Source organism: Passer domesticus, chromosome 1 (assembly GCF_036417665.1).
Source record: "Passer domesticus isolate bPasDom1 chromosome 1, bPasDom1.hap1, whole genome shotgun sequence".
NCBI lineage: Eukaryota > Metazoa > Chordata > Aves > Passeriformes > Passeridae > Passer > Passer domesticus.
In genome coordinates, this window is record NC_087474.1 from 9,467,318 (window position 1) to 9,492,728 (window position 25,411).

The window sequence follows — 25,411 nt, forward strand, 5'->3', positions numbered from 1 at the left end:
CATCCTACTGATGTAGGCATCTACCAGAGGCTTCCAGATGAGGCACAGTTATATACAGATACGGACTGGAAAAGATACATTCATGGTGCTCACCAAAACGAAAATAAAAGAGAGGCCGGTTTCCTGCTGTGCTGGCTGCTCTCTCTCTAGCGGCCGCTTCCCGGATGTCACAGACACCAATGTTGGCAGTGCGGAGCATTCTTCTGGCAGCTCCTTCACTGTGTTGCAGTCTACACCGTACCGCGGCAGCTCCATTCGCTGCTGTAACAAGTTGAAAAAAACTAATTAATTCACGTTTAGTTTTTTTACATTTGTTACAGCAACGAGTGGAGCTGCTGCCCCCATGCAGTAGAGCACACACGCACACGCACGCACAGACACCACAGGACACCCACGGAGCCAACGCGGGTCGATGTTCCACTCTGCCAACATGGGCGCTAGGAATGTTAGCAAAGGCGCGGCGGGAGGACTGGATGTCCCAGCAGAGGGGAAGTGCCTTTGGATTTCCTTTAGTTTGTTGAACGCAGTCACAGAATGCAAATTCCTACCCTTTCCCGATGCCTCCCATCCCAGCAAAAGTCATGTCCATATCCATACCAGTTTAAAATATCTCTAAAACCTCTATTCCCTTATGACACCAAGATCCAAGTCCGTCACAGCTTATAAATTCTTGCACTCCCCATCAAAACAGCTTACAAATTTTTTTTTTTAAAAAAAGACTAATTGGTCATGTATGTGATTGTTGCGATATTAACAGAGGCTTATGAAATGCAACATCTGTTTTGTCATCCCACTTCTTCTTGGAAAGGATTCATCTCCCCCTTCCTAGTGAGCAGGGATTTAAAGCCATTCAGATGAATAAGGTCTTAGAAGGATTATATCAAACAGAACCTTTTCAGGTTTTGTCCAAAAGGTAACACAACAAAACAAACAAAAAGTACAAAGACAGCAAAAGACCCGAGCACAAATACTATCCATTTATGGAGGAAAATACTTTAATACAGCAGAAGTAGTGTCTTCCACTATAATAAAATAATCCATTTAGCCATCAGCTAAATGATTGACCTGAATATATTTACAAGAAAACAGTGGACAATACTTCAACAGTTTGTTTTTCTTGATCCTATTACCTTCACATCCATATTTCACCTTCCTTGTGAGGGATTTCCAGCAACTGGGTGAGCAGAAAATGTTCATTCCATTTTGTCCCATCCTTAAAACAGCTCTAAGTCAGCTACATTCTCAGTCATGACCTCTTTAAGTTAGTGGATGGACCTCACCACAGGACTGGCTTACAGAGATCCCTCTGCTTCTCCTTACACTGCCAAACTTCAGTATCACAGTAGAGACCTTGAAAGGTAATCTGTGAGGATTCTCCATGTTCTCTCTTTCATCATTACATGCATATGAACCCCCAGCAGTTTCAGCCATGGATATAGTTTGACCAGAGGACCATGAGCTCTATTTGCTTGTGTGAAGAAAGGAGAGTAACAAGTAAAAAAATAAACAGATTCTGGTACCAACTGTGCCGCTGCACTGAGAATTGCTGTGAGGCTCTTCACAACCCAGCAAATCCAAGCAGGTCTCATGAGAACCAGCTGTGAAGACTAATGTATGTCTGATAGTTGGGTTGGAACATAAATACCCAGAAATTTAATATACTGCACCTCTGCAATATAGTAATTCTGTTGATTTGATTTGCTTCACTCCCTAATGGCTCCCAGTGGTTGGGGAATGTCACAGACACCCTCAAACCAGGCTTCAGAATCACTTCAGAAAACAGAGGTGTCTGTAACACTGATCTCTGTTGTGGAGTTCCCATCAGTGGAGCAGACCAAGTGAAATCCAGAGGCACAAAATCAGCATTCTGCTATGGAGCTTTACAATAGATATACAAACCTGATGAAGAGAGAACAAGGCAGTGCCTTCACACATCAGCAGTTTAAAACCCCATCAATTCCACTAAAAAGGAAAGATTTCGTAAAAGAAGGAGAAACTAGTGCTGAGGCCTGCAACAAAAACAAGGCTCAGAGAACAGCCAAGCCTAAGTGGAGCCTCTGTAAGGTCAGTGAGACCAGGAATGCACGGGCACACTCCTCTGAGACCAAGAGAGAAGAGAGGTCTACACCAATACCTACAACTACACATTGAACTTTGTGATCCAGTGCCTCACAAGAGTAAAACAACTCTGGAAAGTTCTTATACGTATATATGAAATAAATTCAACTAAGCAATACCTTATTAAATTTAGTTTGAAGGTACATTTACACCCTTTGGGCAAACACATGCAGCCTATCCCTTAATACTAAAGCCAGGTATATGTAAAAGGTCAGCTGCCCACATGCCCTAGGACAAGCTGAACTGTAAGGACATTGATGGTCTCTCTAGTGTATTCAAAAGTGAGACGTGGACAGGAAACCCAGAAATGGAGGAAGTTACAAAGATCCAAGGTTCTCTTCCACTCTTGCATACTTCTGTTCAGAAAACTTCACATGGCTGAGATGTTAATGAGTTAGGACATCACATTTTCCTTTGGATTCTTGCATTCCTTCCAACAAACAATGCCTCTCTAACAAGTCTAGGCTAATTTAATTTTCCAGACATGACTGCCAAACCCACACCAACGTATGTAAAAAATGTACACACACATCAAAGCAGACATATATATATAAATACACACAAAATGGATGGAATAAGCTTATTCTGCATAACAATAGCTTTGTTTCTGCCACATCTGCTTCTTCAGAGATGCAGATTTCTACAGTGGCAACTATCAGTACACTTGACATCTTCATATATCACAAGCACAGATACACATACCGGGAGGCTGTGGCAGGTAGGCCCCAATTAATTTTGATCTCTTCTTTTCATATCCCTTCTGTGTGATGTCACCTGCCAAGAAAAGAAAAGGATAATCAATATGATGTGAATAAAGACAGTGTATAGCTTCTTAATGGCAGCACCATCAGCTTAGCCACCACTGCACTGTTCATCTGTCCTTACAATTAAAATGAACAAATGAAAAGCACAGAATGACCATTCCACCCAGAAAAAACTCAGTTTAGGCCACAGCCATTCTGGCAAGAAAATACCCAGCCTTGACTTATTTCAGCACCAAAGTCCAGCAGCACGGAGTTTTAAAACCATTTTGATATGCTGCACACAAGCTTTCAAAAGCTGCAATGACCTTCATCAGGTTAATAAACAATGGATTATATAGAATGTGTGGGCTTGTAGTGGCTGGCAAAACACATCACTGATTAGCATTTTCTATCATTAATGGGATTTTTCTAATCGAGCATGTAAGGCACAAAAGACTTGAAACTGCTGCTATATCATTTCTGCAATAAAAATGCTTTAGCTAATTTCTGAGCAGTACTGAGGAACAAAACAAAAACAAAACAGAGCTACAACAGATCCACTAGAAAATAGTACCATAAAGACTCTTTGTCTGGATTTCCATTGAAGTATCAAAAAAAATATTTGGAGGCAAACATCTGTATTTCCTAAATTCAATTAAAGTGACACTTCACTGAGCCTCAAGCTTCCCCATAGGTAAGCTATGTTTTTTTAATATAAAGACTAAACAGCATTTTTCTGTAAAAGTTTTCCAGCAAAAAATGACGCATAATTAGTCATGTAGAACAAAACATATTCTTTTAGTCTTCTTACATTTTGGGAGAAGTTTGGCACCAAAGCAGGAATACAGTCCTGACTCTGAAGCTAAATATCAAATTTAATACATGCATATGTGCTTGTGTTCAATATAAGCTACTCCAGAAACTAAAAATTCAAATATTTTTAAAATAACACCATATTCTCTGCCCTATCAATAGGCCTATCTGTTATTGTGAGACTCATCATGCAGTTAAAGCTCGCTTGCAATGCTGGACTTTTATACTGGTAAAGGTTGAGGGCTTAGGAGGGTTGAAACTTCAAAAAAGAAGAGGAGCTTTGACTGCAGTGTTCAGCTGGACAAGGCAACGTGAGCCTGTTTGTGCTGCTCCATCCCTGTGCTCAACCTTTACCTAAGGACATTGTTTGCCAAGGGAACAACACACTCATTCCAGTCCCAGCTGCTCTGGTAAATGGGTGCTAAATTAGCACCAATGTCTGCTGGTCTGAAATCAATAACTACATAAAAACATCTTTAATTGCTATGCCTTGCTGAAACACCTTTTCTTAGGAATGGTTCCAGTAAGCAATAAGGAGGCAAAATTCTGCAAACCTCTCTGTGACAGTGTCCTGAGCCAACCTCTCACCTCTGCTTCAAAAACAGTCCTTAAAATAACACCTATAGTCTTCACGACCATATCTCAAACTGCTCTACAAAAGAAGTGGCTAAAATATCTGGGTTTTTAAATGAGGAGAGAGAGACTGGAGCACTTCAAATGATAACATTCCCGTATTTACTCAGGGAAGAAGTGGCAGACTTGGCAAGAGGTCCTAAGCTTTAAAGTTCAAACCCACTGACTTTTCAAGCACATTTCTTCCCATTTTGAACACTTCTGGCATGTGTTCAAGCTAGTGAAACAAGCTCCCTCTTCGTTGTAATCACCAGCTCCTCACAAACCAGACAGTAACAATAGATACCACTTCATTAAAATGTTTTAATGAAAAATGTGTTTGCTTTTATGTGAAAATTATAAAACGTGAAGAATTTTTTCTTCCAAACTGTTGCTAAACAAATTACTATTGACTTCCTGTGCTCATGAACACCAAAGTCTCATGCATTCCAGACACAGCCTGAGTAAAAATTTTACTTTTTTATTTTACTATTGCTCTTTTAGGAGAGCAGAGGTACCCTGTGGAGAACCACAGCTCCCCTGTGGTATGTGCAAGCTGGAAATGACATTTTAGATATGAAACTAATAACAGCAGGTGCCTGACTATTGGTTACTCTTCCACTCACATGGTAGTACACACACATGCAAATCAATACCTCAAGCTATACATTCCAGACATGGCTCATGCAACCTGCACTCGTTCCTGCCTTAAAGTTTCTTCTCCTAGTTTATAAACCTATATTGTCTTAATGGAATGAAATGACACAAACCAGTCATTTGACACCAAAGTGAGAAAGATCAAAATCAAGTGTTAACTCTTGTCTGTAATAATCTTTTATTCAAATTGGTATCCAGACTTATTCTTTTGAAGTTCACCATTAAAGAACTACTCTGAGCAGAAACAAAAGTAACTCCTTCCCCAGACCACAGACACCACCAACAAAAATCACCAGTAAAATGAGTTTTTGAGACAATTTTTTATGGAAATATTTAAGTTTCCAGGAGCAAACAGCAAATTAATTTGCAATTATCACTAAATTTTCTATCATCATGCCCATCATTTCCCAAGTCACCAACTATAAAAACATGCAAAAGCAAACTATAAAATCTCTACCATTTTCATTGTAGCATCACTTTCACCATTTTGAGGTGGAAGGAAGTCAAGAGTATCATATACTCCGGGGAAGTACCATGCTTTATTTATCATGATTGATGCTATTCATATTAATTTGTGGGGTTTTTTTTTTAGGTAGATTGACTTTAGATTATAAACAATAGCTCATTAACCATTAAAATATTATGACATATGTAAATCTACTGCATTTCAAAGCTATGTTGAATTCATTGTGTAAGCTCTAAAGATATACTAAGCATAACTCACCAAAGGTTAGGTGAGCTTAAACCCTGTTCTTATCATAAATCACCTTTCACTGTAGTTTTCTCAATACAATACTAAGACCTTTGGACTATGTCCTTCCTTCTTTTGCAAAGGAATGTGAGAATTTTACATCTATAATCTGGGGAGCAAACCCCTTTCCAGTTAGGTCCACCTAGCTCATGTTCTTCCATAGTGCAATGCTGCATTTAATCTTGGCTTTTTGAGAGTATCAACAGCATAAGTAGAACTATACTTTCTTGCCCTAGGAAGAAAGTTAAAAAGAGAAAGGTACCATAAATCCTAACTCTTCTCTTGAAAAGCAAGCAGATTTAAGGAGGGGAAAGGGTCTTACCCACAATGTCCTTTGAGCAGACAGAATGGCTTTGGGTTTTCCACCACTCTCCAAAGCCTCTACAAATTTAGATCTCCTTGCACAGGAGACAAGGCCGGCAATGGGTTTAAGGAAAAGCCAGACCATGGATGAATGGATGATGACAAGACTCCAGCACTAAGGACATGAGGGAGGAGAAGGAGCACAAGGCTGCAGGGCACTCTGAGGACAGGTGTCCCTGATACAAGACACCATCACATAAAGCCACACAGCTGAAAGGTGGCATCTCCATTTAGCAGCTCCCTGCAGGCCTCTGCTCTGCCTGTCTGCCTTCTGCCATGGCTCTCGTCCCATCCCCTGGCCTTGGCTCTGCTCCCAAGTGCTCAGTCCAGCTCTGCTTCTTCTCAGCTTCATCCCACAGCTGGTCCCAGCCCCTGCCCTCCTTCTCACTCCCTTCCTCCCAGGCTGCATTAACTTCACGGCACCCAAGGATCTCGGCCTCCCCTGGACACGTTGCTATTTTCTTCCTCACCTCCACTGGTGATCTGACAGGTTTCCACCATGGGAGGCCACAGGTGTATTCCTGGGGGGGTCCTGTGCCCAAGGCCAGCAGGGGAGAGCAAAGCACAACCCTGAGAGACCTGAATATGCCAACAGTGAGCAAATGTTACCCTGCTTTTCCCATGTTTAAAACTGGCTGTCCAAGGGCTGCTGAATAGGCATGCAGTACACTGACCCTCCTTCACCAAAACAAGTTCATTTCTATGGAAATAAGCCTTGGACAGTCTCTCCAGGCACAAGAGGGAAAATGCCACGTTTACAATGAAAAGGACAGCATGAACTAAAGACCATCCACCCCTCCAAGGAGCAAGGTAGCCCAGCTGAGCCAAGTGCAGGACCAGGGCTCTGGCAGTCTGTAATCCCACTGCCATCTCTTTTATTTGTGATTTGTGCCCGTTTCTGCTGCTTTCCCAGCTGCAGATGGCAATGCTCTCCGACACCAGTGCCCGCAGACAACAAGTCCTCTGTAGCTATATTTAGCAAAGCCGCGCCGGAGCGCAAGTTCATTCGACTATGCTCATCACAACTGCTACTGCTTGCATTAGACACTGTGCTTCCTTTGAAAATTTGCTGGGTTTTCCTCCTTCCTTCCAAAGTGCTGGATTTCTGCCTCATTACAGAGACAATGGTCTAAAGCCGGGACAGGCAGGTCAGAGCAATTTAACTACAGCACAAACCCATCACGAGCGAGAAAGGAGCGCCAGGTAATGGAGAGCCCCTGGGGATCCTCCACATTGGGCAAGACACTTTGAGGAGCAAGAAATGCCTGCAAATGTTGAAGTCATTCCCATTATCCCATGTTCTGTCTGGGCCTCTGCGTGAGTCAACTCCATCCATTTGTATGTCATGTCCTACACTGAATCACACCTTAAACCAAAAATGAAAAGGTACATTTTGTAATCAGCAAATTATTCACTTCTTAGTGTTTTGTTGAAGGGAAAGTTATTCAATGTGAAAATATGAAGGTTATTAAACATGAAAATATCTGTGCATTTCCACCCTTCTTTGAAGCATTTCCACTTTCTAAGCTGAGAATGGTTAGAAAGAGCAGTACCACAGAAAATAAGGTGCTGTGCTGCTTTCACTAAAGTAAAATTCTTAGAGTTTATATAGTACAAAAGTTTCATTTTTCAACTGAAATAGCTATTAGCTCATCTATTATCACTTCTGAAAACAAAAACGTGTAGTCCTGAAGAACTGCCACCATGATATATGAAGTAAATTTATTCAAAATTATTGCATTATACAGGGGAGGAAAAAGAAATAACAAACCCCAATACAAGCTAAATTTCACATCTTTTTTCCTGGAAGATGCAAAAAAATGCTTTCTGATCTCAGCCTTTCATGACACAGCATAGGTAAAAAGCTCATGACAAAACCAGGGGCCAAAATCACCTGATTTACTGTAATGAAAACTCAATTTTATACTCCACAATATCAAAGCCTGACTGATGCTGCTGTTTTCACTACACATACATGTTTTCAAAATGAAATTTCAGGCTGGGACTTTGAATTAGTTTAAGGCACTTATGGAAAAATCCACCACGGGAAATAATGCAATCAATAACTCCTCTCAAGCACACACTAACACAGAGCTCACTGGTGAGTGTCTTTCTTTTGCCCATGATTTTCTGCCCTCTAAAGATTCAATTTTCTGTACGACTTGTTTATTGCTGATGACTCAAATTCAGTGTCAGCATCTTGGCAAGAGGGATTTGAATGAAACAAAGCTCCTCATAAAGAGAACTGTGAGTCATTTACTTCTCCCACTCATGATGCAGACAGTCTCCCTGTCTGGTCTCCCAAAAATATGCCAAGAGACAAAAGATTTCATTTTGGAGGGTGCAAGTACAGAGATACCAGAGCTCCACAAATATATCACGTAACACACAGAAGAACACAAATATATATATCAGGAGTAATTTTCTTTTTCAATGTCTTTTAAAAATTGATGTTCAGCTACGGCAGAATCTCAGAAAACTGCTCAGAATGAGGATGAAGAAACAAATGGCAAACTATGGCAGTGGGCAGAACAATTAATGGGATCCCACACTTTCACTGCAACCAGTGCCATAAATTACAGAACTGCTCAAGTGCCTTTAAGGAGATTATGCTGTAGCTTAAAGCTTTCAATTTTTTTTTAAAGGTGACAATTTTACCCACCTATATCTGAATTCCCCTTTTCCCCCAAGGGTACATTTTGTTCCTGTTTGTTGCAAGCAAAGCAGAAAATGGCTGAATTTCAGTGAAAGATAAGGCAGAGTGTTCCATGTGTATTTACAATGTGAAGCTTAAAATGTTTCCTAAAGAGGGTTCTAATTCAGGAGAAAATATTTAAACAGATTATGCTATTAACAGAGAAGGTAAACTATTTTAACAGGGCTTAAATAAGAGATTCAAGGTCTTCTGAATTTGGAAAATATTCCTGTTCAAAATAAATACTTTCTTCCCATTCTTTTGATAGAGAAATTAAGTGTCTGCTGCATACTAAGTGCTTAGTTTTAATTTCAATTCTAATATTTTAAAGAAGTATGTGAGCAGCAAATAAATTTGTATGGAAGCCATTTTTTAGTATCTCCACCTTGAATCCCAAAAGACCCTTAATGAATTTCCCCACTTACTTTCTGGTCCCAAAGTCTTCAGCACATTTTTCTAACACCCAAAATACTCTTGGGCTTCAATAGAAAGGAAAAGAAATCCGGGGACGTGGGGGAAATCCCCCAAAAGGAACCCCGAAACACCTAATTTAAGCCAATTAAAACCATCCCAGGGATTTTGTGACTCAGACTTTCTCTGGGCTGGCTGAGCTGGGGAGCAGCAGTGTCTGCCAGAGGGGTGGCACGGGGCCAGGAGCTGGGCAAGCTGCTGAGACCCCTTGGAAGCCGGGGAGCTGTGTGGTCCTCGGGCATCCCGGAGCTGCCCCGGAACGGGGAATTTGCACAGCACTACTTTTATGGCCTGGATTAGTGTAAAGTAAACAGAGGCTGGTGGAACAGTGAAGGTTTCCATTCTCAGTGTCAAGGGTTTATTTCATTATTTAAAGCTTTAACGAACACTTTATATAATGAAAGCAATCCTTGCCATTTTTGGAATTTTATGACTGTTAGGACCCTTCATAATGTTGTTTTCCTTCCTTTATTGCTTTATAAGGCTTATAGGGCACCCTTGAAGTGTATATCCTTTCTGCAGCTGCTGGAAGCTCATCTTTCATCTCTCCACTGGCTTTCCTGTTGCCTATGAGGCATTTGCCTGTTCTAGTTATTCTCCCTGTCTCTAACAAACGGTGCAGAGTCAGATCTTGCTCAAGATAAAAATAAAATACAATTCTGAAATCTATGCCTAAGGAAACATTCCTGATAAATGTTATTTAATAGGCAGGCTTTATATTTCAAGTTAGAAATGTTCCCTACAGAAAGATAATTACAGCAGTAATTCCACTTATCATTATTTAGAATTTACAGTTCAGAGCAAATCAGGCATTTCCATAAACGCCGCGCTGCGTACTGGAAATTTGTGTCCCGATTTTTTCCCAGCCCTGAAAATGCCTTGGAAAAAAATATACAGCAGGAGAAGGAGGAGGAGGAATCCTAAAGGAGGAACACATAATAGATGTATGAAACAAAATTGAGAATCCATATCCAAACAAGTCTGTGTGCATATTTGCTCCTCTGGGTAGAAAAATATGTTCAAGGCTTTTCACAAGGAAAAACCTGCAATATCTAAGTAGAATGGTAAAATTTGTTAATAGCAAAAGTTCTTATTTTTCTCACTTCTCCAGGAAGTACCCTATGAAAATAATTCTCCTGTTTGCAGCCTTGTGCTTTTAGCCACCTTTTATTCCTTTTGACATTACTAAGTTGATACCAAAAAAGTGCAAACGGGTTAATCTTCTTGGAAAGGAACAAAAATCTTCCAAAAAAATCAACAGATTTCAAAATCCTTCATCCATAATTTTGCTCCCAGGATATTGATGCATCACAGTATGACTCCAGATCTCATCCCAAATTACAATTCAGAACAGAAATCTGGAACTCCTGTTTTCATATGCTGGGAAAAATAAAATAACTGCTTTTATGTGATGTATTGCAGCATTCTCCCTATTGACTTAGGTTCTCCATAAAGCTTTTGTATTTGGTATTAGTTATGGCAGTCAATAATAGAACTGATTCTATCTACAGTATCTAAAATAATGCTATTTTACCCTAATGTGGGTTAAAGACATTATGTTGATTTTAAAAATAGGTATTTAGAGCAGTTGCACTGTAGTATTAGAATGCCAAAACGTCCAAATCTCTTCCCACAGTTTTTGTAAAAATAGAACCTCTTCTGGGGAAAGAAAACTAAAAAACCTCTTTATGCAAATGCAAACCTCCACATACTTTGACAGCTGGATGCAAAGAGAGAAAAGCACAGATATCTTAACTACCATGGGAAAGCTGAAGCAGCAATACTCCCTTTTTAAACAATTTGAAGACCATGAATGGTTGTGGAAGAATATTGAGCAGTTTTAAGTAGTTGTGAACAGGGACTGGAATTACCATGACAACTATGCTGAGTGACCATAACTGTTTTAAAAATTTATCACTTGGGAGATCATTAAGCCAAATAACCTGGTCTACAGTTTTAGTGCACCATGTTTCACTACATGACACACACAACATTGAAGAATTTTTTTAAAAAATTATGAAGAGAACATAAACATCTTCCATGGTAATATTCACATTCCTATTCCTGAAATGATGGTTTTTACTTTACTAAATTCAGTAAATCAGTTATCTCCTGTACTATCATAAACTTTGTTGCAAGCAGTCAAGGATCATAAATACCTGTTGTTCATAAAAGCCTGATAATGGATCTATCATATGCTTTTCTACGCCAACCCTCTCCTAAACTCAAAGTGCCCAAGGGTAATTACTGTGAACAATGCAATGCTCAAGGAAGCCTCCAAATATCTCCAAGCCCTCATAAGCAATTCTCTCAACAACCTAACCCACACCCCTACTGCCTTCATTCTCGTCCCCAGTAGCTCCAGTTCTTTTTCAAGCTTTCCAACAAGGCTAAAATAACTTGTTTCCTTCCAAAAACGCCCCCAAAAGTATAGAAACACATTCATTTCAAAAGCATCCAAAAGGAACAACCTCCTCGATTGCACAGTCCAACATCCTGCTAGGGAAGAACAGCAGATCAGAGTGAAAACCCTTGCTCTGAGTGATGGAAATTCTAGCAACAACATTGAATAGTTCCTCACATCCTCTCTGTCTCAGCAGATTTTTAACTATTCTGTGCAAAATAAAACTACTTCATTTGGAGTTCCCTTCTTAGAAATGAAAGATGGCCATCCATGGATTTACCTAAGAGGCAAGATGTTGCTTCAGATCTGGAGCAGAAAGGAAGTTTAGTTTTATAAGTTTTCATGTGTACCCTTATAGATGAAGGAATCTTCTCCGGTTTTATTATTCTGAGACAGGCTGGACGTGGTCCAAAGAATAAAGTCACATACATTTAGAAAAGCCCAGACCTCTTTCTACAGTATTTCCTCTTGGTTTTCAATTAGGTTCTTGCTATGACAGCAGCAATGTACCCTAGTGTTATTTCACCTGAGAACACAGTTCCACTGAGCAGAAGAGCACTTACAACCTAGACACAGCAGGAGGTTGCATTCAGGTACATTTTATTAATCTAATCAGCATCCTCTGATGCACATTTTACAGTCCAAATAATCCTAAGCAGGTGCAAAATTGTGTTACTCTTGTTCTACTTGTCACACAGCTGAAAAGTAACTCTGCTGTTACTGCTAGACACAAAAAACACCACATCCAGGAATTTCTGAACATTAACACCACAGTACATAAATACTGGCACTGTCTTTCCAAGGAAATTCCATGGTTTTGTGCCTCAGTACTTCACTTTAGCACACGAGGCACCAGCCCCAAAGCAGACCATCTGCATCTTAGTTCTGTCCCACTCAAGGCCAGGGGTGAGCTGCTGGCTGGTGAGAGAGACCACAGAGGCTGCCTGGGGAGTGAACAGAGAACCTGCAAGTGATGCCTTCCCTGAAGAAGCGTTGTGGAGGGAAAGACTGTGGTTTTGTTCACAAACCTCACTGTTCACTTTCACTTAGGAAAAAGTGACCTCCCATTTTACCAACCTTATCCTTCAAGAGGTCTTAAAAGGTGCCAGACAAGTACATGGCACTGCCTGGGTCACTGAGTCCCATGTACTGCACAAGAGCTTGTCAAACACTCTCAGAAAGAACTGAGTCTCATCTGGAACTAAATTCAGCTGTACTATTTTTTTTTTATTCCAAGTTGCTATAGCATCCTCTTTACCATTCTGGGGGAATTCTTTCACTGATCTCAATCTTTTCAACTTGAAATAATTATTTTCCTTTTAATCCTAATACCACTGGTTTTCCTGGTTCATTGTTAGACAAACTTCATTTGTCTAAAAAAAGTGAACTACCTCAAAAAAGCAAGAGATCAGCCAGTTTAGTAAAACTATCTTATCAAAGATAATTCAGGTTGAGTTTTATCAAGTTTAAATTTACCTCCCTGTCTTTAATTTTTGCTTTTAGCATTCCAGTGCTGATATTATCTAGTTGCCTATTTCAGCAAAATTTTCTTCCGCTGTTATTAATATATAATAACCACTACACAAACTGTTTCTAAGAAGACAAAGGCTTCCCAAACTGCACAGTTCCTGGAAGTATTTATTTTCCTGCTAACATGAAAAAACGAAACACTCATTTCTATTAATATGCAGTTCAAAGAAAACCCAGTTCAGATTTTTAAACAAATCTGGGCCTGAAAACTAAGGAAAATGTATGCAGAGCAAAATGATCTACCTATCCTGCTGATGTAGAGTAAATGAAATCTGTCTCTGGGCTCAAGAAATCACAAAAATTAATCCTTATTTTATAGCCTGCAAATGCAATTTAGGCTGATATGTTAAAATACATTTTGTTGACAGTCTATTTGATCCAACAGCCAGATATGACAAAACAAGCAGCTATTTAAAGGCCTTTGCAATACATGGACTGCAATTCCTGTTATTAAGACACCCAGATCACTTCATCTTTTCTATGCAAAAAAACCACTACATTTGAAAATTGTCACTAGGGTACTTCTGCATGAACCAGAGTACTGAAATGCCACTTTTAAAAGAAATAACCTAAAATGCATTCATGCCATTTTCCCGCTCCATTCCACAAGGACCTCAAACAGCAAGATGAATTAACATCATTTGATTACTCAACTCAATTCCTTACATGTTACTAAAGGAACAGAAAAGCCCAAAAGCAGCTCACTGTTCTCCTGATATGTGGGCAAATTGTTTATGAAGCACTGGAAATATGCATCCTTTGACTCAAGGACTCCTATTTCCCAAAGGCTGACTCAGACCTTACTCTCTTAAACCTGCAAAACAACTTGAAAGGAAAAATTGTTGCATACCTTCAATTTCCTCAAGACACAATCGATGACCCTGTTCTCCACAGGTTTCACAATATTTGACAATTCCATTTTTTCCCCTGCTGTTGTTCACCTCCAAAGGCTCCTAAAGGTCTGTAACATTATTACAAACCTAATGTGACAGCTCATACTGATGTTGGCACAAAGCAGCTGTTCTCATAGGAATTATTACCCTCCAGAGCCTGTGAAATACTTGGAAATCTGCAAACCTTTGCTAGGTCCAGGGCACACACTTGCATGCAGCTGGAAAATCAGATCTTCATACTCTCATCCTTCTTATTCTCCATTCCCAGCTTACAACTTCTCCTGATCAAGATATGGAAATTTGCTGTGGTAAGCCAGATGTGCAAACATTTTCTTTTTCTCCTCAGTTCTGAGTTCATGATTTATTTCATACGTTAATGAGGTTATTCTGTGATTTCTGTAGCCTTTTCCCTCACATTTCAAAAAATAATAAAGTATTTCAACCCAAAAAAAGCCACTGATTTCACATCCTTGTTACATTCTTTCCTGCAATATAGAGTTCCTTTCAAAAAGAAGCTGGAATTAAATCACAGCTATACTTACTAAAATAAAAGCAAGCAAAATTTTACTGAGGAGTGTTTATTTTCACCTGTGCTAGAAGCCAAAACCAGCACTGCTTTTCTAACAGGCAGGCGTTTGCAAAGGCCATTTCCCACGATGACAAGTTTCAGCACTCGAGTTTGGCTTTCACAGGCAGGGCTGGTGGTTTAGAAGTTTTTGGGAAAGCCCATGAATGCATGTTTGTATCAATAGGTCAAAATATACTCTTCTGCTCTTGTTCTCCAATTGTCACATGGTGACAAGTAGCTAATTATTATTGCAAATATTTGTTAATTTGCTTGTTTGCAGGAATTCCCCTTGTGGCTTATTTATTTTGTGGATCCATAGGTAGGTTGGCAAACATGCCAGCCTGAGGAGCAAAGGAACACCAATAACACACCTTACAAAACCCAACACTCCATTTACTTTTACATTTATAATACAGCTACACTTTAGAAGTGCCAATAAAGATTACTTAACATGCAGAAAACCAACAAGAGACTTGATTTAATAATCTGTTATTAAGTCCTAGCTGGGAAATAGGACTAGCAGAGCCTGGGAAGATAGCCATCTTTTAAGAAACTAAGAAATGAAGAATTAAGGTAGGATTTACACAAATATACCCAAACAAATATACATTTTCAGCATCATTCAGATAGCACATCCACCTAGATTGCTTTGGACAGAGATGCATGTGACCAACATCACACATCAGCTATCAGCCTTTGGCCTTGTGCTGCCATCCAAGATCCTCAGTCCTGCAGTTGTGTCCTTGGGCAAGTTTGGCCCACAAATGCTGCTGACCTGAGTGCTCCATGTGGGTGGACAGCTGCCCACGTAAACCTGACAAAAGCACAGATGAAGTATCTGCTGAAGGCCACCATTGCTGGCTGTCCTACACAAGCAGACCCACACATCCAAACAGAGCTCTGCCTGTAAATCCACATGGGCAGAGCAAATCATTCAGAGCAGCTGCTGGGCCAGGTGATGCTTAAGAAGTAACCTGATAAACCTGAAACACCAGGCACAAACCACACCTCAATTTTCTTCTGCTTATTTCTTACCCAGACTTGATATTTTCCTCATTCTTCTCTTCCTTCCAATGGACACTGATGCGGCCAGGCTGTGCCACAACCCCATTTTCAGAGATCTCCATTCTTACCTATATTCTTTTCTGCCTTGCAAATAATCAGCTGCTCAGCTCTGCTTCACAGGTGTCCACATCTCGGTGTCCACACACTACCTGAGCATGGCCAGCCTCACTCAGACTTGCAAACCCTGAAGCTGCATTGCAAAGGTCTTCAGTCACCCCTCTGCTGTTTAATGTTCACAAGGTTTATAAGCTATTTATATTTATTAGTCATCTGCAATCTCAGGTATTGCTCATCCTAACATCCTCCTGGATCAGCTGAGTCCAGCCAAGGCTCTCCATGGCCAAGGTTGACACCAGATCTTGCAACTGCTCCCCTCTGCACACAGTTTGGAAGTTTCACTGTCTGGCCCACAGGAATTCCTCAGCATTTCCATGTGATATAATCACCCCTGTATGACTTCCTACCATGGTAGCACTGGAAAGCCAATATCCCCATCTGAACATCTCAGTTTTCACTGTAATCTTTGTTTTTATAATTCAAACAAGGACAGCATAATCAGAAGCTTTCTTTAACTAAAAGGTGATCCTCACCATAATTATATAATTAAAATAGTGAGTGGTATCTGAAAACCTGTACCTTTAAGATGGAAAGATGCATCATCTTTGTGTCTTCCTGAAGGCAACTAAGGCTTCTGCCGCTTCTCTAATAAGGCCATGCTTTGGATGTCTAAAGACATTAATTTTCATGGATGGATGGACGGAAAAGTGTAAGAAACACAGGAATGATCACACTGGATGCCATCCAGTCTCAAAAACAGAGGCACGTTCACATTGGATCTCTTCCAATGCTCTTTCCTGTCTCTCAGCCCATACAGTTACTTAGAGGACATAGAGGCAAAAAGTTTGAAAGAGAAAATGTCAATAATCTACCCTCTTTCTCCTCACAGTGTCATTATATCAAAAGCTATTAGATATTTACCCAAACCTCAGAGCACGGCATTGCAAAAAGCACTGCCACAGCTCAAAGTACCTTTTGCCTCCCTAGAAAAACTGAAACCCTGTTTTGAATTTTGCTGAAGTCTTGGCTTCAGTAAGTTTCAATGAAGAATTAATTCCACAATGTAATTACACTCAGTGTAAATTTGCCAAGTTTTAAGTTATTTAAATATCCCCCTACCCTCTGCCATGAAAAGTTCATGACATACCTTCTCTGCAGCATTCATTATTTGACACACTTTTATCAGTTCCTCCCTGCAAGATAATTAATTCCAGATTTTCAAGACCTTTTAGATGCAGTTTTTTCCTGTGCTGCTCATCATTCTCACGCCACTGTACCACAGCTACAGCCCAGTTCCCCTGTGGATAAGGCAAGGCAGTGGGTAATGTAAGGAGAAACACTTGGATCATGCTCCAGCCTGGGGTTTCCCAGTGATCCCAGTCCACAGCTCCCAGCTGCCAGTCCTGAGCAGCACTACCCATGTAACCCAGCTACTGACCATGTACCACGTTCCCATGTTTCCATCTCTCTTCTTAGCCAACTGTTTCCATCTTGAAAACTCTGAATACACACCTTTATCCCAGAGCCAGTTTTACAACCTCTTATCAGCTCCCACACGTAGAGATTAGCTATGTTAAAGGAGGAGGAAACTCAACAGATCTGCTTTTATAGTAAGGTGGGCCAAGGTCAGAGGTTTAAAAGGCAAATAAAAACCCATATATTGCACACTGAATGTGTTTGGAGTACTTCATACATCCAAACAAAAAAAATATTATATGCATAATTTATTTCTATATTGCTAAAAGCTTTCCTTATAATGCTTGCAATTTCAGTACCATCAATCATTGTGTCATCACTAGGACTGAGTTTTTCTCTTGGATTTTTTTCTACTTTGTATTTTCCCTCTTTTTTTACTTGGCTGCCTAGTTACTTACTGATGCAAAAACCACATTTTTTCCAGGACAGCACAACTCCTCTGGTTCTTTCCAATCAAAATTATGCTCCCCCAGAATGCTCTCTGGATTGATGTAGAAAGGTTTGAACAACCATGTCAGTCTAAGCCTATCTTGTTTGAGAATATTAAACCCAGGAGAGTAGCAGGGTTGAAGGGATTATGAAGATGTATTTTTACTTCCTCCAAGTTAGAAATAAGACTTTAGCTAACAAAAGAAAGAATGCCCTTTCCACTTGTTTCTTGTTAGGATTTGGTTCCAAATCTTTCTAAAAGAAAAAAACATCATGTGCAGCACACTCTTATGAACCCCTTCCCTACAACTTCTCCCCAAAAGGTAGTTAAGGTAGTAGCTACTGAACAAATATTTCTAAATACCTTAGTGACTTGTGATTCTAAATCTGATATACACATGCAGTTTCCTTTTCTAGTCTTTGAAACAGTGTGTATATATATATATATATTCACACACATATAAAATAAAAATAGAAGTGTCTGAAACTAGAGAGAATCAAGATCTGAAACTAGAGAGAGAAATGCAGCAGTCCAAACCTCACCAAAAGCACATCTTCCCCCCAGTGACTATCAAACTATCAACTTACTTTTTGTTTAGGAAGCTGGGAGAAACAATCCCTGGATAGCTTCCTTTTAAATCTCAAAAGCAATGTAGTCAAGTCTCTGCACTCAAAACATTTGCTGATTTCTTTAGACATGGCTAGTTCCTGTACAAGAGTTCTGCATGAATACAGGATTACTTAAAAAATCAAATGTCAGTGTTATATCAATGGGCACCAAAGTGAAATAAGTACCCATCTCAGTAACCTGGAGGAATAAAGTCCTTCCTTTTTCAACTTGCATTTGTGCTGGTATTTAGACACATGCCCTATGTAAAGGTGTCTGAGACTACTTCTGCACAAAATTATGATACAACATAGAACCACTAACTCTTTAAGCTCATAAATTCTGCAAGGGCTCAAAATACCACAGCATACTAAAGCTGTAACTTGGGTTGTGATTATAGGTACTCTCCAGGCATGGCCAGGTAAGATTGGCCCTTGCTCTTAAAAATCTGGGCAAATTCAGGAACAGCTCTGCAAGTATCTTTGCTTACCAGTGAGCCACTGTTGTAACAGTTGACTAAGGAACATGGATGGCCAGGATGCAAGTAAAAATTAAAAAAAAAAATTAAAAATATATATTGACTACAGTTTTTTAATTAGGTTAAGTTCCCATTTGCCAAAAGGGCTTATATAAGGCTAACAGCTCTTAAGGACAAAAACTGAAATGTCTTTCTTTTAAATTACATTAATTTACAAAACTTACTAGTTCTGACCCAGAAACCATCATTGTGTAGTGCTGACCTGTTCTGTAGCTTCAGGTGGACTACCAGAGCATATTAGGACACACAGGGCCTGGAACAGCACTGTTCTCTGCAGATTCTAAAGCACCACTGGAATATCAATAATGCATAATAACAAGCATTTATACCTCCACCATAAAAAAAAAACACTTGCCCTGAGTTGTATACATCAGGCTGTGTATACATTTTTACTCTTTAATCTCTGCAAGCTGTATGCCAAACAGCCCCTTTAAAAATCACAAGTTTTTTGCAAAGTCAGGCACTGCATAATGGCTTATTTCAGAAGTTACACTCTCCATGCATATGTATGAAGAAATTACAGAGAAAAAAGCAGCTCAACTTATTTGTCTTTTGGTCACCTAATCAAAAAGGTGATTGAATTCATTTTTACCATATCCATAAAGTCACTGGAGAGCAATCACAATTGTTTTTCCATGTGACAGATGAATGACCTTTGCCATGGCCTCAGAGAAAGACAAGCCCATGTTTTGTCCAGGTACACCAGGGCCACATTTCCTTTCTGCTTGCACATGTAGGGAATATTAGATGTGCTGCAGCAGTGCTTGCTTTCTTTCCTTTCCCACAGCATATCAAGGGGCTTATTTAATTTCCTTCATAGGAGACCAGGAGGACACCAGCCAGGAAAAGATGTAAGATATTAAGGATGCTTGCTATGCATGATCAGAAGGGGGTACAGAAAGTATTCTTTATTTCCCAAGGGAAATCACTGCCTTAATGCAGCCAAAGTATTTAACACTACAACTGAAGATTACAGAGTGGGGCACAGGCCTTGACTTACACACCTAAAACCCACATGTGCATCCCCAAAATTCAGTTCAGCAATTTTGTTCACCAAAGAGTGATTTGTCTGAAGCTCCCTACTGCCTTTCCTCCTCCAAAACATTGCCATTTTGTGAATTCTCTTTCCCATCAGGGTCAATTCATTTGCACTTTTTTCAGCACTATACCACCCACAACTTTAGAGTCCTCTCTTCTTGACCATATCTCTTTGTCCTACAGAAAATGGCACTGCTGGCTTTCATTTAAGAGTTTGGCAAGTCCCTGATGGAGCCTCCGTGGGTCCCAGAAATGTTATTACTATGGTTTACAGAGGATTTCCACACCCAAACTTGCAGTCAGGCACTGCTTTCTACCACGAGGTTTCCACAGGAAGCTTCACCTCAGCAACCCGAGTGCCTCGTGATGCTTTCTGCCCTTCACCTCCCTCCTAAAGCAGGAGCCCTGGCAGTTCTCTCTCCTCACACAGCGAATGCAGGGCATTGCCAACACACTGGTGGATCTTCAGCAATGGATTCAGCAGGTACTGCTCCCACCAGGAGTGTTTACACAGTCTCCAGCAAATCTCATTGGTAAATTCTAGAAAGATTCTCAGGTAAGCAAGCTAACTACTTATCTGGCTACCCCACCAACACAGGACTAACAAATTCTGGTAAAACTTGGGATGCAGGCTCCTGCAAAGATATGGGTTGCACTGGCTATCTGAAATGAGTGGAACATAACAGAATAATAGAACATGTATTCATTATATATTCATTTTAAATAAGAAATAAGTATATGAATACATAAACAATTAATACATGACTCACAATAACTGGAAATAAGTAAAACAATAATGGGAAGTCTTGGGTACAGTTGTCAAGACACTGAGCAAGCCTAAAATATAGAGGCATAGTAAACTCAAAAATTGAACAAAATTACTTTTTGTTTTAGAGCAGAGAGGGAAGAGGGATTTGGGGAACCCAGATACAATCTTGGCACCAAATGGCACTTGGACTACCTACATATCCTCCTTTTAGCCTCAACCTGCTCTCTTTCAGCTACAGGCAGATAAACTTCAGCCTACTCCTGCTGCACCCTAGGCCCTGCTGAGAGAGGCAACCACAAAATCACACAGAATCACAGAGCATCCTAAATGGGAAAGGACCCACAAGGACCATGAAGTCCAACTCCAGGCCCTGCACAGGACATCCTAGGAGTAACACCATGTGCCTGAGAGCATTGTCCAAACACTTCTTGAGCTCTGTCAGGCTGGTGCTGTGACCACTGCCCTGGGGAGCCTGTTCCTGTTCCCAGCCACCCTCTGGGGACAGAACCTTTTCCTAATATCCAACCTAAACCCCCCCCTAATACAACTTCAGGCCATTCCCTTGGATCCTGTCACTGTCATCACAGAGAAGAGATCAGTGTCTGCTCCTCCTCTTCCCCTCACCACAAAGTTTTAGACAGCAACAAGGTCCCTGAAAGACATTAAGAGCACAACCCTGCTGCTGCCCCCTTCTTAAGCACAGGATACAAGGATCAAGATACAGGATGAAATCTTTGGTTGTGGCTGAGAAAAAAAGAGTTCAACAGGTAGAGAATTCAGAAGAGTGAAGGAGATGGATTGCAGATCTGTGAACCTCAGCAAACAACATTTTTCCTCTATTGTTCAGGAAAATTCAAGGTGGCAAAGCAGTGTTACATTGGACAACATGCAGGCTGCCTGCATTCTCATTTATACAAACCTAATTTAGCATTACACTTCCTCTTCTTTCAGCCACTGCCTGTGTGTCTTGAAAGCAGCAATCCCAGTATGGACTCAAAAAAAAAAGCCACTGAAAGCTCAGCTTTCTGAATACTGTTGTGTAGTTACTTGCATCTGTAATTTGCTCTCACAAAAATAAATGCTAATATGCTTGGAAAATGTGACTTAATTTTGTGATGTGAATGAGTTCTCCTGTGTAAATCTCTCTATACAATTTTATGTTATTCTTTCTAAAAAACAGAAATTACTACTGCATTCTAGTTGCAGTTCCAGAGTGAATACTGAGATTTACACTCTGAATTTTACCATGGCATGGCACAAGGGAACTGCTCTAACTCCCCTCCCGCATTTACTAACAACAGAAGGGTTTTGTTCACATCACATTCAGCATTTGAGATGGATGCATTTACTAAACATAAAATAAAGTAATTGAAACCCTAATAGTGAACAAACATTTCCACATATTTCACAAACCCATCTAAGAAATCCTTGGTCACTGGTGCAGAAGGCTTTGACATGTTACTCATCACAAATTTATCTCATAAGAAAAAAAATCAAGGAAGGTGATTTATCCCCACATTCGCACCTCTCTAGCACCCAACCACAGGCAAGTTGATGGCAAGTCACTGCTTTACATACAGCTTCCTTCCAAAGAAAGAAAAGGGAAAATCAGAAAAAAATAAAAACCAAAATAAATGATGCCTTAAAGGAGAGAACTACACTACAAGTAATTATAGATATATATTCATTTCAGAAAGCAATACTACAAAAGGACAATTTTATGAAGCAACAGCATCTGAGATTTTGCCTTCCTAAAGCAACTAACACAGGAAAGATTTCACCTGTTTTCTGTCTGCATGCAGGTATAGGTCCTGCTATTTGGATGGGGATGCAGCTTAGATAAAATGGTTTCTCAAATCACATACCACCCAATATTGCAAAAGCCATGGAAATTACAGGTTCCACACATCTATCTACCCACGTATCATTCAGATAAGATATGCAATAGCCCTTTTCCCCTTCAGTCTGAGGCCTCCATGCAGGGTCATTTGCACTGCTATTCTCTATAAGACAGTAGCAATATCTCAATGCAAATGTTTCTATGTAATAAAGACAGTAATTACCAACAGCATCATGGAACCATATCCTTTTGTGGTACTTGCTTTAGTACATGAGGAAATAAAATAAGTGTGACTTGCCAGAAGTCAGGTAGGCAGTCCATGGCAGCAGTGATAATTTAATGCAGATCTCCAAGTTGTGTATTACCCATAATATCAAACTACCCTTTAAAAAAAGTAGAAAATCTTTAAAAACATGATGGTTTTCTTCCCTTCTAATGATTAAATAGATTCTGCATTCTATTTTTCTTGCTTTTATAGGTCACCAGGCTACACAAACAGCTCATTCTGTATGTGTAAAAAAGGCAACTCAAAAACACCTGTTCACTTTGGCTGGACTGAGATTGAGCATCTCTTTTAAGTACAAAGGCTGACAATTCCTCCGGCTCCCTGATTATCTTTATGATCTACGTGATCATTTTGATTAATATCTGGCAATGCTTTTCTGTAGTCCTGGCAAGGTTAGTTGCATATTACCAGCTCACTCATGTTTTTGTCCAGGAAAAGCTATAGAAGAAAATACATTTGTGATATTCACATCTTCTCTGAAGAAAAGAAGAAAGAGCCTGTCCCAAGAGGTTGCATTCAATCATCTCCTCCATAGAGAGTAATGTTAAATACTGAGATGTGGTGAACATCACAGTCAGACAACAGAATATTAAAACAACAGGAAAAATCATCTTTACTCATCTCTTTTATGCAATAACATACCTACTGCAATTCAAGGAGATAAGAATATGTGAATTATTGGGATTAAGCCTGTGAAATACAATTGAAAATAACCAGAGGCCAAAGGCAAACAGATAGCAGCATTCATAAGTAGAGACTGGAGAACCTCAAACCTACATCATCATTCAAATTCATGGTGAGCCCCATCCTGCAGTGCACTTAGTGAGAGCCACCTCACCTTAAAGAGGATGTATCAGGCAGACAGTGAGGGTGAACAGATCTGTTGAAACACTTCTGTATATTGAAAGTCTATGAAAATGTGTCCCCTCCAGGAGACTGAGAACAGATTTCCATACAATCGTAAGTAGCAGATACAGGGCGATACAATGGTTTCCCTTTTAATAAAATAGGAGAAATAGATACCCCAAGATAACTATTGAGCAGCAGATTTAAAAGAAACTGAATAAAGCAGTCCTTTTCTACCTGGCACATCCCTCCCATATGGAACTGACTGCTCCAACATGCTCTACAGGGCAACAGTAAGATTAGCTGCAAAAAGGGATCTATAGGAAAATAAGGTCCAGATAGATGTTGGACCAGACATAAAACAACTTATCCCTCTCACTTTCAGAAACTAGGAGGCTCTAGGAAGGAAAGAGGAATATAATACCAAACTTGTGCTGGGTTTTTCCCCTAATTATCCATCCACAGGTGCTGGGTGATGCAGCACAGACAGGCTGTGCTGCTGAGATAAATGATTCCAGCAAGGCACTACAGCTCTTGTGATGAACTTCTCAGATCTCCTGGCTTCTCTCCTCTACTGAATCTGCTTCCAGCCATGGGCACAGCGCAGAAGCTGTTGTCAGCACTGACTCATGTTCTCTTTAAAATGGATAAAGATCAACTGCACTTGACCAGCTTCATCAAGAAGCCTGCAGCCCCCAGCAGATCCCAGCTGAATCACTGCTAATTGCATCTCAGGGTATTGCCTGGAGTGCAGAATAGGGTTGTCACCTCAGGCCTCTTTCATCATCTCTCCTTATCAGTCAGCCTGTGTGAGGTCAATGGTGACAAGAAAGTCAGGTGGCTCCGTGGACACTGATGTCAAACTGCCAGGACACAGTTTAAGGAGCAGGAACAAGTCTGTTTTCTCAGGTTTTCTCCATCAGCAAATAATTTCTCCCTTCTCCTTGGAGATGATGTAATTCAAACTTTCGGGCTTCCAAGAAGTGGAGAGTTGAAGGGATATATGCTATACATGTAATTTTGGGCTCAGTTGTTTCATTAAGCAATGACAAATCATACGAGTGGGGCACAGGAATTCCTGCTCCATTTGTGTGATTTTTGTTCATGAATGCAAAGCACTAGCATGGATATTTCTGGCAAATGAAGGAGAATGTAAATTAAAGTATGTATTAATCACACACTTTATCTGCAATCTAAACTAGCAGCTATTTTCATTCTATATATGAACATATTCTTGAAGCTGCAAGATAGTAATTTAAAAGACAAGCAATTCAAAGCTTCCACAGATGACACTGCAGGTAATGAGATTTTTTTTTCCCCTGACATCTTGTGTTTCATCTTACCTCACAACTAAATTATTTAGTGTATTTTTAAATATATATATAAAAATAAGCATTCTAAACACTAAGCTGTGTATGACCTACTTATTTTGAATTTTCAATTAAAAAATAGGTATTCCAGGAAAAAATATTTCCTATGCAATCATCACCTGAAGGAAGTCGATTTAATCCATGAAACAAAGACTTGTGAAGGTGAGACACATGCACCAGTAAGCACGAGAAATCTTTTGAACTGCAGTTCTAATTCAGAGAAATGAGTTTTCAATTAAAAAACAACATTTCCCATGTGACTCTGGCAGTCACTAAAGCACATGACAGCTTCAGCTGCTATCAGAGTGGTGCCTGTGACAGGTCACCCCACCAAGGATGCTGAAAGTGTAGCTCATCTATAATTGGCTTGATTGTAGGGATTTGCATATACATAAAACACGGGCTGATGTGAAGACTTCATCAGCATGAAGTGGAGGTGGTTGCATTCTCCATGCATGACCAAAGCTGGGAG

General features: G+C 40.0%; 1 protein-coding gene across 7 annotated transcripts in view; it reads right to left on the reverse strand.

Moving 5' to 3' along the window:
• Positions 1 to 25,411, reverse strand: part of DIP2C (disco interacting protein 2 homolog C) — a 307,254-nt gene that overhangs the window by 140,505 nt on the left and 141,338 nt on the right. For 3 of the 7 annotated variants that reach the window (XM_064388492.1, XM_064388574.1, XM_064388326.1), the window contains exons 2-3: positions 2,821 to 2,892; positions 94 to 261 (exon numbers count right to left, since the gene is read on the reverse strand). In XM_064388492.1, the coding sequence (XP_064244562.1) occupies positions 94 to 261; positions 2,821 to 2,892 (240 nt within the window). Of the gene's footprint in view, positions 1 to 93; positions 262 to 2,820; positions 2,893 to 15,393; positions 15,422 to 25,411 lie in introns of those variants that run through there. The other 4 variants (XM_064388801.1, XM_064388720.1, XM_064388648.1 and 1 more) reach the window with 3 other exon arrangements.